Below are 18,614 nucleotides of genomic sequence, written 5' to 3'. Positions count from 1 at the left end.
TCAAAATAATTATTTAAAAAAACATAAAAGGATAAATATTGACACAAATTTTAAATTGTAATTAACAAAAAAGTAGGAATTCCTCACTCCCAAAGAAAGAGCAGACTTTGTTGGGAGAGGTCCCCGCTTTGCGCCCGACAGTACCTCGGGGGTTAGTCCCCGCAATCACGCGGGGGATACCTTGATTTTCACCAAAAAAAAGAAGAAAGAGACAAGTATTTTCCATTTTATAAAGCCCGCACTTCTACAATTTTGTTCTTTGTATTTGTGTTTTGCGTACGCTGAAGAAAAGACTAATTTTCTATATTGTATCAAATGCGACTTGATATTGAGTGAAAATGACACATAGTCAAATTTTAAATTGAATAAAAAAATTTATTATCATAAATTATATCAACCACGACATTAAAAAAAAAAGGCAGAAAGCAAAAAGTTGCTTTTAGTCCTTGTAGTTTGCCACTTTTACTATTTTGGTCATTGTCGTTTCAATGTGGTCAATTTGCCTATATACTTCTAATTTCAAGCAATTTAAGGACAATCATGATTTTCTGTCAAATGTTTGTAACTTCCGTCACTTGTGCAGGGGTAATTTGGTCCACAAATGATTAAAAGTTTAACTTTTTAAAATATAAATAATACAAAAAAATTTAAAATAAAAATAAACTTCTCAAATCAAAACCCAACTCCAGATCCACACCACTTTTGACGTACAAAACACGAACCGCCACCCAAACTCCACCTTAAAACAAAACCCATTAATATCATCTCCTCTCAAACTCGCAAAAACCATTATGGAGTTTCCCCTTCTTTTTCCCTCTTTTTTCTTTTTGGTTTTGCTTCGAACAAATATAATGGAGATGAGGATGAGAAAAGTTGATGAGATGAACATGATCAAAGTGAAGAAGCATCATCGTATTCATCATCCCCACCGAAAATCCCAAACCCTGTCGCCCTCCCCAAACCACTCTTTCTCTTGCTCCTCCTTCTCAGATTTCGAGTTCACCATCTCTCTCTCTCTCTCTCTCTCTCTCTCTCTCTCTCTCCTAGAAAATCCTCCAACATCCTCTGCCCCGCCGACGAGCTCTTCTACAAAGGCCAGCTCCTCCGTCTTCAACACCTTCTACTTGCCCTAGATCTAAACCATAAATGAATTGAACCAATTCAAAACCCGTAACTAAAAATTTTCGAAGAACCCCCTAATCCACAAAATTTTCGAGGGCAGCTTTTCAGACCTTTAAGGTGGGCACGATTTGACGAAATTGCCCCTCCACATGAGGGGCACATGACCAAAACCTGACAGACGTTAGAAACATTTTACAGAAAATCACAACCAAATTGAAATGACAAAAACCAAAGTGAAAAAAGCGGCGAATTACATAGACCAAAAGTGATTTTTTATAAAAAAATAAATTATACTGAAACTTTGAACTAATGCTAAAAACTACAATGTCTTACTCATATTTTATCTACTTATATATTATTTTTTTTAGTGATACTTCTTTTTGCTTTGTCCAACCAAACAAATATCAACTTTAGATTAAAGGCTTATTATCACAAAAGATCCCTAAGGTTTACGAAACTATCAGATTGCATCCTTAATGTTTTTTTGTGTCACTTATGGTCCTCAAGGTTAGTATGTGTGATCACAAATGGTCCTTGCCGTTAGGTTCCGTCAAAAACTCCGTTAGTTTGCTGACGTGGCATATATACATATCACAAAACATCCCTGAGGTTAACACATCTATCACAAATGGTCCCTGCAAATTTTTTTAATTTTTTAATTTAAAATTCATAAAATTTTGTTTTTGTTTTTTATAATATTTAAAAATATATATTGTATTTTAAATACATATGATACTATATTTTTGAAGATGAGGGCTCCACATATATGCCACACCAACAAACTAATGAAGTTTTTTTTTTTAAATAATCTAAAATTCAAAAAATTTAAAAATGAAAAAACCATTTATATAAGGATTTTAACCTTGAGGACCATTTATAAACCCTAAACCCTTGATTTTTTTCATTTTTAAATTTTATGAAATTTAAATTAATTTTTAAAAACTCCATTAGTTTGTTGATGTGACATATATGTGGAGCCCACATCTAAAATAATATAGTGTCATGTGTATTTAAAATACAATGTATATTTTAAAATAATTTAAAATTCATAAGATTTAAAAAAAAAAACCAAAATTTTATGAATTTTAAATGAAAAAAATTAAAAAAATTTGCAAGGACCATTTGTGATAGATGTGTAAACCTCAGGGATGTTTTGTGATATATATATATATATGCCACATCAGCAAACTAACGGAGTTTTTGACGGAACCTAACGGCAGGGACCATTTGTGATTACACATATTAACCTTGAGGACCACCAATGACACAAAAAAACATTAAGGATGCAATCTGATAGTTTCCTAAACCTTAGGGACCTTTTGTGATAATAAGCCTAGATTAAATAATAAAATATGAGATACAACTAGAAATGTTGGATGTACCAAAAGTATTTTACATTATTTTGTGGTGTACGTGACTTGGCAATGGCAGGGACCCAAGTTGCAGCAGTAAATCCAAAATTTTGAACAGCAATCAATTAATGAATACGAACATCAAACATTCAACACGAAAACTTCCATAAGGAAGCGTTCGTGCCTGACACGGATAGCAACAGCAATCACCGCATTATGTATGGAACAAGAAATTGAAGTGGGGCCTTTGATGGGGATTGCATTGCACGTCCTGTGTGAATGCTGCTGCCACAACTATTTCAATTACTACACCTTTAAAATGAATGTCTCATATTTCTTGAACCTCGTAGTGGAACAAATTATGAAAAACTTAAAGTTTGTAATGAGTGTAAATATGTTTTGTTTGTTAATAGCTGACTAAAGTTTGTTCAAAACAACCCCGTTGATATCTAACAAATTTATTAAATTCTTAATCTTATAGGACCTATGTATAGAGGTAAACACTTTTAATCACATTGAATTGTGGTTTCACAGCCTAATTAATGTTGAAGGCACACCTAATAAGTAGCATGGCAAATCTTAAGGACCCTGTATGAAACTTAAACTAAGACTCTCACATAATTTAATATGAAAATAGTAAAAATAATAATTTTCCATAACTTAATGTCATAAAACAATTATTTTTATATAACTAAAATTCATCATCAACAATGGCACAAATTTTGAGTGGTCTTTATGAATTTAGAACATAAGATATTCATATTTTGGTGTTGAAATTCCTGAATTTGAAATGAAAACAAAAATTCTCAAAGGATTGAACAAAAGAGCCAAAGAGAGATTGAGGAATGATGATGATGATTAACTTTTTTTTTTCCTTTTGGTGTTGATTGGAGGTGAAAGCATGAGGGTATATATACTGATGGTTTTTTTTTATATATATAAATGTTTTTACAAAGAAAAAAAAGAGTCTGTAAAAAATAAAAATGCACACCCAAGGACTTTATTTCTACTCGAAAAGGCCTTAAATGAAGAGAAATGTGCTTGAAACCAAACGAGCCAAACACATGCTTGTTGTGTCAATGTACTGCGCGTTGGAATATATAAAATGTTTATAATATTAATATATATAATATGCAAGTAAAATATTTTCGAGGATCCTGTGCGGTAGTGCCACTTGCACTACCTAAGGGCCGCCCCTGATAAGTAGTGAGTTAACCCTTGTTTTTTAAGTTAATGGAGAGGATATTTGAACTCGTGATCTCTTCCAACATCGAGAGAAGTAAAGCAATTATTGTGAGAAAAAAAAACAGAAAAAGAAAAGAAAGTGATATTCCTAATATAAGGTGGATAGCTAAAAAAATCTTGAGTATCTTCATTTATGGTCTTGGGCTTAGCATTGTCTGCTATTGTTAATTCTGATTCAGATTCCTCCATCTCTTTGTTTAATGGAAAATGCTAGGGAGACCAACTTGGGAGACCAACTTGGGATACCAACTCTCTAATAGAGCGTGGGACCCATTGTATTGGTGGGCTCCACCTCTATTAGAGAGTTGGTACCCAAGTTGGTCTCCCAAGTTGGTCTCCCTAGCATGACCCTTGTTTAATGCCTGGTCTAACTTTAAGTTAACAAAACCAAATCTACCATGACTTCTTTTGCACTACACCTAGAGGCGCTAATTCAATTAACGAAGTTTTTCTCCTAATTGGGAACCAAAGTCCATTTTGTTTGGAAATTTATTGGAGTGGCCGTTACTCCAAAGTTTTTGGTGGGTAAGCTGAAAAAAGCCTAAATTTTTTGTTTCTCTCCAGCTTCTATATTCCTCCTGGGATTAACTTTTCAAAATATCCAAGTTGCTAAGCCCAAAGAGATGAGAAAAGAGAATTCAAGATTCATGGTTATGGATCAACCAAAACAAGTTAAAAGTTAAAGAATCAGCAAAATCATTAAACCAAGTTGACTGTGTTAATTACTACTTGTCATGGGCATTTCTCGAATTAGGGAATCATTAAATGTCATCTGGGAAACAGTAGTTGACTCACGTGCCGTCCGGGCAAAGCTGCACGCCAACTTAACATGGATCTAGGTTTAACTTTCTGTATGTATGCCCATTAACAAACACCGATCCACAACAATCTTCACACTTCACAGACCAACCATGCACACACAATCCTCCTTCCTAATGTTCTTAATTTAATGAATATTATTTGCCTTCTTCATGTTCAAAAAGAATTCAACAAAAATACAAAAAGAAAAATTTCTACATTCATGACATACTGTCATTAATAGAAATGTAGAAATTACTACTTATAGGTAATGAGGGAAGTATTTTCCCAATTTAATTTATCCTATATGTGTGATGCCTATTAGATTTTCCTGAAATGAGCAAATGTTCAGCACGTGATCACATATTTTTTATCTAATTTTTCTGTCTTTAATTCAGTTTTCGACATTTAGGTAGAGACTAGAGAGCCTCCTCTAATAAAAGGAAGATTGTCTGAATAGAAATAGATGTTTGATTAAGCTTCAGTTTCTCTAATGAACTTTGTACTCACTTGGTTGACATTTTGTAACAATGGCCACTGTCCTAGATTCAAAATATAACCTCATAGAGCATTTCGATTAGAATTGTATCCAAAGGTTTAGCTTAGCTCAGCTGAGGTCAGCCTGAGCTCATAGAAATTGAGTTAAAAAAACTTGAAGCTTTCAACACCAGAGATTCTTAAAAACCGCCTAGCATTGAAAGGTCAGCCCACCAAAAAAATAAAATAAAACAACAGGGTGGGCTCAAGTCACCATAGCCCAACCTGTTCTACATCCACAATATCTACTATTTTAAGACAGCTATAGAATTTACCTAATTTCTGATGCCAACTCCCAGCGTCTTTGCATCCTCCTACTTATGCAGCTATGCTTCCCATGATGAAAATGATCTGATGGGTACTGTCCACGAACCTAATTTGGATTATGTGAGGCTTAATCTTGGGTTGTTGAGCACTCTGAATCTATATGCGTTGATGCTGTGCAATTATCCTGAATATTGAAAATTTTACGTTTGGCAAGCTGAACAAGTCAAACAAACTAGTTTGAGCTGTTTGCTAATGCATCAAAATAATTCATTCTAAATTTTACTAAATCGTCGTGTGTATCGTTGAGAAAAAATATTTCAGCCTGACTTCATTAAAGCAGCTAATGTGACACAAGGTGACAATACCTCATACCTTTCTATCATTTACTGAGGCACTTGGAAGAGTAGCTCCTGATTGAGGTTTTGAGGAAGCTGACTGTGGGGAAGAACAGTTAAACTGCCAGTGCATTGTTGAATAAGGAAAATAACACTTACATTAGTATATAGAATAGCCGAGTAGAGTGTTTCTCAATTTACAACCTGTAAAATTCACTTGCCTCTGACACACAGGAGTCAAAGTCATTGTTCTCTTGTAAGTCGTTGCCAGCTGACTTGTACTTTTGAGAAATAGGTGAACAAGAAAAACTTGTATTTCCTCCAACGCCTATCCCATAAGCCTTTTCTTGCGACTTTTCTGCATTGTTGTTGACTGCATCTTCAATCCTGAAAGGACAATAACAATGTTCCTTAAAATATAACAGCGAGACCTAGCAAAAGCAAAACGACTACCAATGTTGCATTATGGTATTTGTTTATTATCTCCAATAAGAACATATTTCCCCAATCACAGAACAGTTTATACAATTTCCTGTTTTCTAAAGAAAGCACGACAAGCAAGATGCAAGCATGCCTGCTGGGAGATTTAACAGGAATGCCAATATTGCATTCCAATGTATTGATTTGTATAGGACAACTGGACAATACCTTTGATTTACAATCACCTAATAAACGCAGTTGACGATATAGATCTTAAATGGGGAGAATAAGATGTCTTTCTACTGTTATCACATTACAGCTCATATTGAAACAGGTTGGTAAGTTTAAATCTGGAAACGGCTATACAACTCATGAATGGATGATAACAATATTAGTTCTACCTATTATCTTCCTTCGTCAAAATCATATTGCATCCTCCTTGGCGTTCCAGCATTGAGGAAATTACCCCTTTATCCTGGCATATAAATTACAGACATTTCCCACAAAGGAAGCAATGAGTTTCTTCGGTAGAGATCCATCAAGAAAATACTGAGGGAAGGTTCTAGATGCATTACAACAGAGAAAAACAAAAAACTTAAGAAGTCGCACCAAATATCACATATAACATTGATTGATTAGAATTACCAATTAGAAATGTGGGATTCAATAGAATTGCTCAAGGACAATTATTCTCAAGAAAACAACTTTGTATATATATTAGTCAGGTGACAGAATGGAAGGTTATACCTAATCTCTAGACAAGGCAATGGTAGATGTCTTAAGTCCATATATATTTACCATCAATACAGTATCTGTCTATAATTAAACTTGATTATGGTCCCGGGTGGAAAGTTTTGAAGCAGAAACTCATATGTTTAAATCAAACTCAAACGTTCTCTACCTCTTCATTCATACTTCTAATAGTGTCTTGAATCTTCCTTAAGATGATCCCCAAACTCCCAACTTCAAAATGCAATGCCTGATCATGGAATATTTCAAGTAGAGTTTAGAATTCAACAATAGAAGTCATTAAGATCTAAGCTGAAAATAAATAATGAAAAAATCTGAAATTTAAACCTGTTTTTCTGACATCAAATTCTGTATGACCACATCCTTTGATGATATAATTTTCTGAAGGTAAGGGTAAATTAAGACAAGGCGTTGATGATAAATACTAAGCTAAAAGAGTAGGTTATACTTTAGGAATCAATCAAACAAACGAATGTTAAATGCTGGTGTGGATATCTCTTCTATTTGTGTCTGGCTGTTATTGCAAATTTTTGCTGCCTCCATCTGTGCTTCTAGTTCTGAGATGACTCTATCCTTTCTCCGAGTCTCACCTTCATAATTATTCAGTTTGCTTTCGAGGTCACAGATCCTTTCTGCATAACATAGTTCATGTCCAATAAATTATTGATGGTATCAAGTATTACATCCAACAACTTCTGTTTGAACAATAGAATAACTTAATTTGCAACATCCATAGTTGATATACAATGGTACAGACTGGTTGAATTCTGGCATAACAGTTACACCAAAAAATTTATTATTATTATTTTGACAGCCCCTAGTTAAGTTAATTCCTTGGACATGACCCACAAGTTTCACTACCTAGCCCAAATAATCAACAAGGTTTGTACTTAGATTACTATTAGATGCAGGTGAATAAGAACTCGGAGTTACCTATATATACTTTCTCAAATGTGGAAACAGTATCCAATTTGCTCTTTAAGCCAGCTACTGTTAACAAAGCAGCAAGTTAGAAGGAATCTGAAACTGCAGCTTCAAATTCAATATAAGCATACATTAAGAATTCAAAGAGCTCCTTGCCTACTTCCTCTTTTTCACTCACGATACGTTGCACGTTATCCACAACTTTCTTTACAGACATTGCCTCCTTTTCTATTGAATCAAATAGCAATAGATGATATTTAATCTTCTCAGATAGGACAGAAAGCTTTCTATCTCTGCACTGAATTGAGCGTTTCATTTCACAAGTGGATTCCTGTACACGAATATGATGCCAGTGAGTAATGTGTCGGTTAAATATGTAGGATTAAAAATTCACCATGGAATTAAAAAGTATTAACAATATTGTATGGTAATCTCTCTCCACACAATATAAATATACACAGAGACAGGCTCTGCTAATTGGCACACACACACGAACCTCATAAGCATTAACGAATGTGTCCCTCGACTGGAGTAGGGTTTGTATCGTTCCTTTCAACTCTTTTTGCTTGTTCTCGAGCATAGAATTGTCATTCTGAAGGTACCTTGCCTGAAAGAACAAGCATTCACAAAAACAATTGGAGAAAAGGATTAAAAAAAAGAGGGGGGAACAGCTCTATTAAAATCACATTGACTATGATCTCTAACAAGCATTTCGACAAACACTTCAGCAGCAAACATTTTTACGTAATTTGACGAACCTCTCTTTCGAGTTTTTGGCGCAGCTCATTGGAGGAAGCTAATTCAGCCTGCGATTCCTGTAATTTCCTCCCATATTCTTCCTCGGTTTGCTTTTGTTTCTGTTTCCAAACACTTCATTAATACGAAGAAGTAAAATGCAATTTGAAAGAAAGAGTTTAAGTTGATTTTCAATTTTAACCTGAATAAGAAGACTAAGTTGCTCGGTGGCAGAGCGTTCCTTTTCCTGGAGATGTGTATTCACCAAAAACCGATCAGAGAGAGAGAGAGAGAGAGTGGTGTTGAAGACGATGATAATTCTTACTCTGAGTTCTCGGACTTCGGTGATGAGCGTACGAAGCTGGAGCTTGAATTTGGAGAATTTAAGCAACTCCATTTTCTCTCCAAAATGTTCCATATCTACCTGTGTAAATTGTAATTGTTTGTGCCCTCAGCACTGCATGCCACTTTTTAGTTTTGAGGGATTTAATTTTCGGTCTCTGGTTTTGCCCGATTGAAATTTTCATCGAATGGCCCCGCTAATTCGCATTACACTTTCCCGCCACTGAAATATGGAGTTATTATGCTAATTTTTTATTTTACACAATTGATATTAGGGCCGGGGAAATTTGAATAAAGGAGCTCGGATTTAGTGATAACTACTTTTAATTATTTAATTATTTGAGATATAACCCCTTTTTTATCGTTCTGTTTGTTTTTTGGTCGGAATTTTGTTTTTTCTTCTTTAAGAGCATCTCCACCCACAAGGGCTAAGTCTAAGGCAATGGCAAGCAAGGGCTGCCACTATTCACGTGAATAGTGTCAGCCTTTGCATTTGTGGTTCCACCCACAAGGGCTAAGTCTAGGGCAAGTCTAAGGCAAGAAAGGAAAAAAATATTATGCAACAAAATATAAACAATTTAGAAAGTAAATAAAATTGTTATGTATTTATAGGGAAAGCATCTATAATTTTTTGGTATTTTAAAAAAAAAATTTGAAAATTTTTTGGATATTTTTTGAATTTTTTTAAATATTTTTTTGGTCGCTGACGTCAGCGTGACGTCAGCATGACGTCACAAAACTCGGTTTGAAGCCCAGGCAAAACCTGCCCTTGGGCTTGCCCGGGCTGGTGGGACCCACGCCAAACCAGGCTGCAGGCTGCAGCGCTAGAGCTGCTTGGGCTTGCAAGGGGGGCCTTTTGCCCGGTTCTTCTCCTGCGCTGGAGATGCTCTAAAAAACCTTTTTTAGTTGTTGAAGGATTTATTAAACCATTATGTCATTTACAAATTAATAATTTTGGGGCCCTTTTTAATTATGTATGAGTCATGCTCATGCATGACATTTCGTGTTTGAAGCTCCATATGTGGCCTACCAACTGGTAACATACAGATAACCAGTTGTTGATATTACTTGATGCTTCAATATCAGGTCGCCTTCAATAACATCAATAATTATGACATTTTCCCTTTTGAGATGCTTGGCTCATTGGCTAGCTACGTATTGAAATTTTATGATATCATAAAATTATTAGGTATCTTGTTTGTTTTTTTTTTTGGTTTTTAATGCTGGGGTTACGAATTCGAACTTAAGATATTAGGAAAAAATATGTATCACCACTAAACCAACTAGGGTTGGTTTTCGATGGCATGTTAAGCCAATTTCTCTTACCGTTGACCGATGGATTGACTAGTGTTTTGCAGTGTGCAGGCAGCTAAGCTAACTTAGCTAACTCCATACAGAATGTAATGGACACTGACAGTTGTGTTGAAAATATGGGTGCCCAAATGGGTCACAAAGATGATGAAACCGTCGCGAGAAGAATTCAAAAGCTTATCACATATGTTCCCCACCTGCTTGTCCAGCTAGGCTGTCTGGCATTGCTCTTTCTCTATGCTTCTATCTTCCAAATAAGCAGGATTTACAGCTTTCATTCAAAAATAGTTATAATAATTGATGAGAATCTAGATGCATGTTTTCGTGTTGATGGAAAAAGCATGCCAATTGGATCAAAACCTCTGAATTATTAGTATAGTGAGAGGGAAGCGTGGACAATGTGTTCCGGGAAGCCAGGTGTCTGGGCCACTCAACTTTTCATTGGGCTTCATTTATATGGTCAAAATCACGACCCCATTTTCTTTTTATCTGGTAAAAGTCCAAAATATTAATGTTGTGCAGCTAAGCACAGGCTGTTTACCAGTTTGCAATTTTGCATATGTATAGACTTCTTCTTTTTTTCCCTCTCTTCCATACATACAAGCGATATTAAAGGAGATGATATTCTAATAAATAACCTTGAATGCATAAATAAATGCATTTAATTTAATCAATTGAGTTATAAACCCATTGTAATATGGATGTTACAAAACCCTTATAATTTATGATCACTCAAAATAAAAGACTTGAGAATATTATTTTATGGTAAATAAAATAAGGAGATATATATATATATATGTGTCACAACAACTACTTAACTCAGCATTGAATCAACTAAACCACTTATCAACCACTAAGTAGGGACCAACCCATCTCATCTACCATATTACATTACATTGAAAAGACAATATTTATGCATAATCCATAAACTGCTCTGACATCTACAGTTATCAAACACTTAATCATCGAGGTTGGCTCTGCTCATAGTAGGTACCATTAAGTATCTGTAAGCTCTTTATTTGCCAATGATTCAAATCTTTTGCAAATGTGGGATTTATAATAATTTTATGATGTATGGACAATTGCCCATGCATGAACGATTGTTTTCTCACATATATGGATTGTTTTATTTTATGACGTTTTCTCACAATGATTTTCAACTATCCAAGTAAATGGACAATTGCATGCGCGGTTTATATATATATTATAAGATCTTCATAAATGGACTTGGATAATTGAGAGTTACTCACTTGTGCATGAACACTGTTTTTTAAATGTTAATTTAATTAATAATCATCTACCAAAAGTTGTTAGTTAGTGCGGATCTTACAAAGTGCTGAAAGTCGACTAAATGCGTATGGAGCAAAGCTCTTTTACCCCTTTGTACCAGGGCCGTCCCTGAGATTTTGAGGGCCCTGTGCGAAACTTAAATTGGGGCCTCACATAATCTAATACGAAAAATACTATAAATAAAAATTTGCCATAACTTAATGTCATAAACAATTTTTTTTTTAGAACTAAAAGTCACCATCAATAAACATGTAATGACTAACTAAGTCGTTTTGTATATCCAGAAACGTATTTTCTAGTAGGTGGCATGTTTAGATTACAAAGAAAAATTCCAAAACCCTATAACCTGGAAGAAAACCCCAACAGGAAATAGATAAATATTTCTAAAAACTATGTTCTCATATAACCAATCATCAACATGATAATAATTTAATAAAATAAGTCATGTAATATATAGATTGAAATTTAGATGCATACCTGAATTTGAATTGAGATTTGAATATGCCTATTTGATTTTGAGTGGTCTTTATGAATTTAGGAATTAGGGTTTTCTCTTTTTAGTGTTGAAATTCTTGAAATTGAAATAATAACAAAAAATTTCAAAGGATTGAAAAAAGAACCAAGAGAGATTGATGAATGATGATGATTACTTACTAGAAAATCATAGTTTAAGAGAAAGAAGAAGTCATGAAGCTTTTTTTGTTTTGTTTTGAATGAAGAAAGTACTTTTCTTAGAGGAGAAAACTTTTTTTTTTCTTTTAAGAACTATAGGGGAGGAGTAGAAAGTCTTTGGGGGATATATATACTCCGTTTGGTGGTTACCTTCGATGTTTCCCGTTTTTTAAAGGTGTTTCTATTTTCTATTTATTTTATAATTATGTAAAGCTTGTTATAATGCTAAAAAAAATATAAAAAGGCAATTGATTGACTTCAATAAGAATCGAACTCTGGCACCTCTGTTAAGTAGAGGCGCGCTAGAAAGCCAACTCGACCACATACGCTTTTATGCAAACAATTAGCATGCTATAGTATATATACATTTCTTATAATAATAATATATATATATAATATAAAGAAATTTTTTTTCGGGGCCCTCAAGAATCGGGGGCCCTGTGCGGTGGCGCCACTTGCGCCACCCCAGGGCCGCCCCTGCTTTGTACTATCACATCATCATATGGTGTGCCACATCCAGCCATCTGTCTTAGTACGTACTGTATACAACTGATATATATCCACCCAAAGAGATAATAAAAAATCGATAGAAATTCCAGAGCACAAGCATCTGGCATAAAATGGCAGGGGAGGCTGGTAGACTCCTAGCTCCTAGTTAAAAAACAAAACTCAATGGACGGCGTTTGCATTACCATTTATAGTAACTTTCCACATGCGATGCTAGATTGAATTAATTCCTCCATGTAACAGTAATTCTTAGAATTTAGCACGTGCTCTTTAACATCATGTCTCCCAGATCCACATGCCTTAACCGACAACGATGGAGCATATAATTTGAACATATTAGGATTGCTACTCTTAACTACTTAAGTTATAAACCTTTTACCGGTAAAATATATCATCATCATCTTATACGATATCAAGCTTTTCCCTTGCTTTGCTGGTATCCATATCTATCGGGTATCAATCCCAAAGACGACAAAGCAGAGACCAGTATCACAATCAGCACACGTGACAAAATAGATGAATTGCACGAGTTGAATTTATGCAAGTGTTTATCTAGAGAAAGAGCAACATATCCTTTCCTGCGACTACGTATGCCTAACCACAATTGATATTAGAAAGGGGCAAAGGTTTGGCATATTCGTCATATCCATCCATCACTCTTTATTTTTTACAAATGAGAATTGCATATACCAAACTAGGTCAGAGCAATGCCAGAGCCTTTGCATTTTAATTTTTTCAGTACTGAACCATACATGCTAGCTGTTAAAGATAAGTACGTACCCTGTCCAGAGTACTCACCCAAAATTTTATTTTTTAATTCACAAGTTTTCTTCTCTAAGGTTACTACTCACACCGGCACATGACGTTACTAATTTCACACCAACAAATATCGGACGACAATTAATATTGCATGAACTTACAATATAATATATATTATAATATAAATGAATTAATAATAACACGTAGCATACAATCACACTGAAGAATTTCTCAAATTTAGTCGTAGGAAGGGAAGTACTGCTGACAAGTGGTCCTGCACTTGTGCAACAGACAAGGAACTTACTAAGCTGTAGAGAAATGCGCATGAAATGAGAATCTTATTTTACCCAAAAGGCAATGCCCAATATTTCATGCATACATCCTTATTTGCACGTGGAGTTTACCAAAATGGAGTTTGGTGAGTGCCAAAATCGCTGTTACGGATTCTTTTTCCTATAAGCTTTTGAAGGGTAATGATTCTTTGTGAAAGTTGTTTCGGAATAGAAATTCAAACGCAATGAGATGAACAGAACAGCAATGAATGAAAAATATTGAGGCTTCCTAATTTACTCCAACTTAATTGGATTCAGGTCCTCTTTTTCTAAATTAAATTTTAATGAGGTGACGTATGAAGAACAAAAGTAAAGCAGATCATGACAGAGAAAATTAGAACAAAGGATCCGGATCCAACTTAATTAACTACAATTAATGTGATTGGTTGGGTTGGGATTGAGATATCTAATTTCAGAAAGGGGAATGCTAGTAACTTCTCTTCAACATTCTCTTTTGGACATTCTCCTTTTCCCTCATGACATGTGTTATTTCCTTACACTTAAAACAATGTAACTAATGCATCAAACAAGCTAACAATTTTTTTTTCCAAGTTTACCCTTATTAAATGTTTTATCCTTCAATTTGTTCAAAAACAATTTCACAACTCTCTTACCACATGTAAAAAATTAAATAATAAAAAATGTGAAAAAAGACTTCCTTCGAAAGGAAGTTCATTAATTGCATTTTTTTTAACTACTAAATAAAGTTAAAGAGCATTTTTAGTAACAACTGAAAATATTTTTTAAAAAAACCCCAAATAATCAGATTCCAAGGGAAGTTCATAATTTTATTTATATTTATTTATATCCCTTACTGCCTTTGGAGTCTGATTATTTGAAGAAAAAAAATCCTAAAATTCTGGCATACCAAATTTTCGATTTAAACTAATGTTTCTCCTTACTCCATTTGGAGTCTTTCAGACAAAAAACAGTCCGCCGTACCAAACGAGCCCTAATTACATTATTTTAAGTGTAAAGAAAAAGACACATGTCATGAGAAAAAGAAAGAAAGTCCAAAAGAGAAGGTTTGAGAGAAGATGGTTAGCATTCCTCTTTCAGAAAAATAAAAGAGCAACAATTTCCCTTTTGGGTAACAACGATCATGATAGACAGGGGTGGACCAAGCTTCCAAAAATGGTCCCATTCATCCCCTAACACACATCAAATCTAAAACTATGCTTAGTCAAATCTTAAATATTAATTAGACCCATAACACACATCATAATCATAACAATGATTAAATTATTGCAAAACCCACTAGCCCCCCTTTTAGGAAATCATAAGCTACCTTAATCAAACCTACGCAAAAGCCCAATTTAATCTAACTCAGATAACCAAAGTATCGTGACCCGAGACGGGAAACGAGAAGAGAGTACTTTGAATTTGTACTTTGTGAAAACGTGAGCGCGACCCCATCTTCTTTCATAACAAAAAAAGAAAAGGGTATCGTCCCCCACCGTCAATGCGGTTGACTGGACTTGTATTTAGATCCGACGGTGGATAAGCGAGGCAGAGGTTTTACATAAGAGTGGAAGAAGAGTGAGAGAGAAGGCAGGGAGAGGGCATGAAAAGAAAGGGACAGTGAAACGCTGGAGGCTCCGAGAAAAGCTCTCACTGGAAGTGACTTGGTTTCGCAACTACCGAGGTCGCTGTCTATGAAAATAGTGTGTGTTGTGAAAATTGAAGGAAAGAGAAAGAAAGAGAAAACTAAAGGGAAAACTCACCAGTACGCAGTAGGCACAGTGCGAACCAACCTCCACTGTCCAAGGAGATCACGCAGAGCTTCTCTCTCTTCCTAGTTCCTCTCTCTCTACCTCTCGCTATCCATTTCTAGCTTAAATGCTCTCACTTTCTCTCATCTTGTTTTCCGAAGCGACTACTTATTAAAAAACACTCTCTTTCCTCTTCGCGGCTAAGATTTAACTTAATATTTGAATCCGGCGAATGCAAACATTTATTCGAACTCCAATTCAAATCCAAACCCGAACTTGAATCGGATCGGAGTGTGAAAATGGATCCGCCTACGCTCGTCAACGAGTGCTCCTTCTCGAATGCCAATGCGACGTCGTTTAATCTCTCGGAGATCTGGCAGTTCCCGATGAACGGCGGCGGCGCGAGCGTCGGGGATTCTGGAGGAGGAGGTGCGCTGGGGCTGCGGAGGCCGAACTTCGCTCAGAGTTTCGCGCAGTTTGGGGACGTTTCGGGTGCGATTCGGGACGTCTTGGCCGGTAGTGATCCGAATCCGATGAGCTTGGACGTTAGAGGCAGCCACGGTGGCGGTGCCGCGAGGAAAAGGCGCGATGCAGAGGACGAGTCCCCCAAAAGCAGTGGCCATATTGGCGGGGTACGTCCTTCATTCAATATAATTCAATTGCTTAAACTCTGTTTAGCTTGCTGCTAATTATGATTTGGTTACTATTATTGGTGTTCGTTGATTTGTATTAACTTGAAGTATAAATGTGCTATTTACTGTTTGCTACGTAAACTTCTTGCAAATTTCTAAATCTATATATTTGTGATTGGAGCAAGGCTGCTTCTTTAATTGCGAGTATTTCTAAAATTATATATATTTTGGTATGCCAGAGTGATTGTGATGGGAAAAGGCTTAAAACAGCAGCAAGAAGTACCGATGAGACCCGTGAGTTGAAAGCCGAAGCAGAAACCAGTTCAGGGAAGCCGGTGGAACAAAGTACTCAGCCCCCTGATCCACCTAAGCAGGACTATATCCATGTGCGAGCTAGGAGGGGTCAAGCTACTGATAGCCACAGCCTTGCAGAAAGAGTAATTTACTTCAATTCTCTTCAACAAGCTGTGATGTTTTTAATTTAATTTATTTTTTACAAGTCATAATCATAATGCAGATGTATTGAATTTTAAGCAATGGAAATTTGTATCTGCTATGTTGGGCTATTAAATGAGAGATACTGACTGGAACTTTGTGGTTGACAGGCCAGAAGAGAAAAGATAAGTGAGAGGATGAAAATTCTCCAAGATCTGGTCCCTGGTTGTAATAAGGTATGGTATGGCCATCCTTAAAATAAATTTCATCTACTAGTCAACACCTAATTGCATGAAAATGTGTTAGAAATAGTTGGCAAGAAATTTTTCTTATTTTTTGTTTTAATTTATAATTTTTTCTCTTAGTCTGCAACCCAGTTAGACATCAGAACTGAACATGCTGCATCGATTGTATTGCGTTTAGTTGCAGCCTTTGCTTAACATGGTAGAAAACTGCTGATTAACGCAAGTTATCTAATTCAGGTTATTGGGAAAGCCTTGGTCCTTGATGAGATAATTAATTACATCCAATCACTACAGCGTCAGGTGGAGGTATGAATATTTTTCCAATTCATTATGGTCCGTCATTTTTTACTATGAATTTTTCCCACATGTAATCTTATAATTGAGCCTTATCGATGTATGGGGATGTTGCAGTTCCTGTCAATGAAGCTTGAAGCAGTCAATACAAGAATGAACCCCGGAATTGAGGTGTTTCCTTCTAAAGATGTAAGTCCGTACATTCCATATCCTTGTTAGAGCTTGGAATTGCCCTGTCGTCACGTTTTCTCTATTGGAATGCATCATAATAGGTAGTGCCATTTTGTTTGCTAGTTGCAACTTTTTCCCATATGCCATTGTATTATTGCGCATATCATGGTTGAAACTCTTTTTCCAGATAGTGCAAAGTCATCAATCTAAACATGCACATGCCATCAATTTTCTATGTTTAGTCTTCTTTGGAAATTGGTAAAGTAAAACCAGAGCAAGAGGACAACGAAAGTTCCCCGAGTACCTCTTTACTGTATGTGAGATTCTCCATCTACGTTGTTATCCATCGTTGTCCATTTAAATGAGGGAAACCCCAGATTTATATGTTCTGATAAGGTGTGTCAACATTGTTGGACCACAGTTCCATTCTCTTCATATAACCTTGTTCAAAATAATGCATCCCTCCTTTCCTCTCTGGTTATCCTTTCCTCTCCGTGTATCGATCAATATTGGAAGTTATAATTCTAACATGTGTGGATAGACAACGGTGTCCAGTTAGAGTCTTAGTTATAGGTAAAGTTTATGTTAGGTCAAGCAAAAAAATATGTGGGAGGTGATTCATTCCTCTATTTTATGAACTATCACTCTAGTAACAGATCAATTTATCGTTGCAGTTCGGTCAACAAACATTCGATACTGCTGCAATGGCATTTGGTACACAACCTCCGAGGGAGTATAGTCGGGGTTCTTCACCGGAGTGGTTGCACATGCAGATTGGTGGTGGTTTTGAAAGAACATAGCCTAGAACGTCCTCTTCGACCAGGAATAAAAGCATCAAGGCAAATGCTTCCTCCTCCTTCATTATCTGTTAAAAAAAGTATACAGCTACCGCATTATGTTAAATCAAGGAAGACCTCCTTCTCGTATCCTACATCAGAGCATGGAGTTGTGGTTTTGGCTGTCTACGGAAAGGCTGCTCAAACTTAGTTAAAGTTACTAAACATCATCTCTCCATTTGTATTTGTGTTGGAAAATTGAACTTTTTAACTTGATATATCCTCTATAGCAGGCTACACATTCTTCTCCTTATAAATACCCAAACACAACCTCCGGAAAATGAGTAGCCTTCTTGCAAAAAGAATGCTGCTTGTTCTATATTTCAGATGTACACTCTGTTTTAACTTTGAACTATTATTAAGCTGAAACTACCCTAAATAAGTGAAAATGACGCCTTCGCTTTCTGCAAATCCATATTGACTTGGGTCTCTTCTCATCCCTGGATGCGGGCCTTTGTGTCTTTGTGGAGCTTCCTCAGTGGGTTGGGCTTTTTTGGACAGATAGTATTGTAAATGTTTATAAGCAATAAAGTTTTTTCTTTCTTTTTTGAAACAAGAACAACGTTACAACAAAAGATCCACATGGGATTT

General features: G+C 35.7%; 2 protein-coding genes across 4 annotated transcripts; one reads left to right on the top strand and one right to left on the bottom strand.

Moving 5' to 3' along the window:
* Positions 1-604: 604 nt before the first annotated feature.
* On the bottom strand, positions 605-9,127 carry LOC110772882 (RUN/FYVE domain protein). Of its 3 annotated transcripts, XR_002529164.2 has the most exons (14): positions 8,811-9,127; positions 8,688-8,732; positions 8,509-8,607; positions 8,247-8,357; positions 7,907-8,081; positions 7,760-7,816; positions 7,322-7,458; positions 7,154-7,213; positions 6,978-7,055; positions 6,478-6,551; positions 5,878-6,043; positions 5,694-5,777; positions 5,330-5,535; positions 605-1,293 (listed from the first exon to the last, which is right to left on the bottom strand). XR_002529164.2 is itself a non-coding variant. In XM_021977365.2 (13 exons), the coding sequence occupies exons 1-13, from the start codon at positions 8,901-8,903 to the stop codon at positions 5,449-5,451; spliced, it is 1,266 nt and encodes a 421-aa protein (XP_021833057.2). In that variant the 5' UTR covers positions 8,904-9,127; the 3' UTR covers positions 5,160-5,448. The 3 variants fall into 3 exon arrangements, 2 of the variants coding, with proteins under 2 accessions (XP_021833057.2, XP_021833058.2); XM_021977365.2 differs by lacking the exon at positions 605-1,293 and having other exon boundaries at positions 5,160-5,535; XM_021977366.2 differs by lacking the exon at positions 605-1,293 and having other exon boundaries at positions 5,160-5,505; positions 8,811-9,126.
* Positions 9,128-15,225: 6,098 nt separating this feature from the next.
* On the top strand, positions 15,226-18,353 carry BPEP (transcription factor BIG PETAL P (BPE)). Its single transcript, XM_021977367.2, has 6 exons — positions 15,226-16,042; positions 16,282-16,479; positions 16,648-16,713; positions 16,960-17,028; positions 17,134-17,205; positions 17,862-18,353. The coding sequence occupies exons 1-6, from the start codon at positions 15,710-15,712 to the stop codon at positions 17,985-17,987; spliced, it is 864 nt and encodes a 287-aa protein (XP_021833059.1). The 5' UTR covers positions 15,226-15,709; the 3' UTR covers positions 17,988-18,353.
* The last annotated feature ends 261 nt before the right edge of the window (positions 18,354-18,614 follow it).

Source organism: Prunus avium, chromosome 1 (assembly GCF_965620075.1).
Source record: "Prunus avium chromosome 1, drPruAviu1.hap1.1, whole genome shotgun sequence".
In the NCBI taxonomy this organism is placed as follows: Eukaryota; Viridiplantae; Streptophyta; class Magnoliopsida; order Rosales; family Rosaceae; genus Prunus; species Prunus avium.
This window is presented reverse-complemented; position numbering and strand designations above follow the sequence as displayed.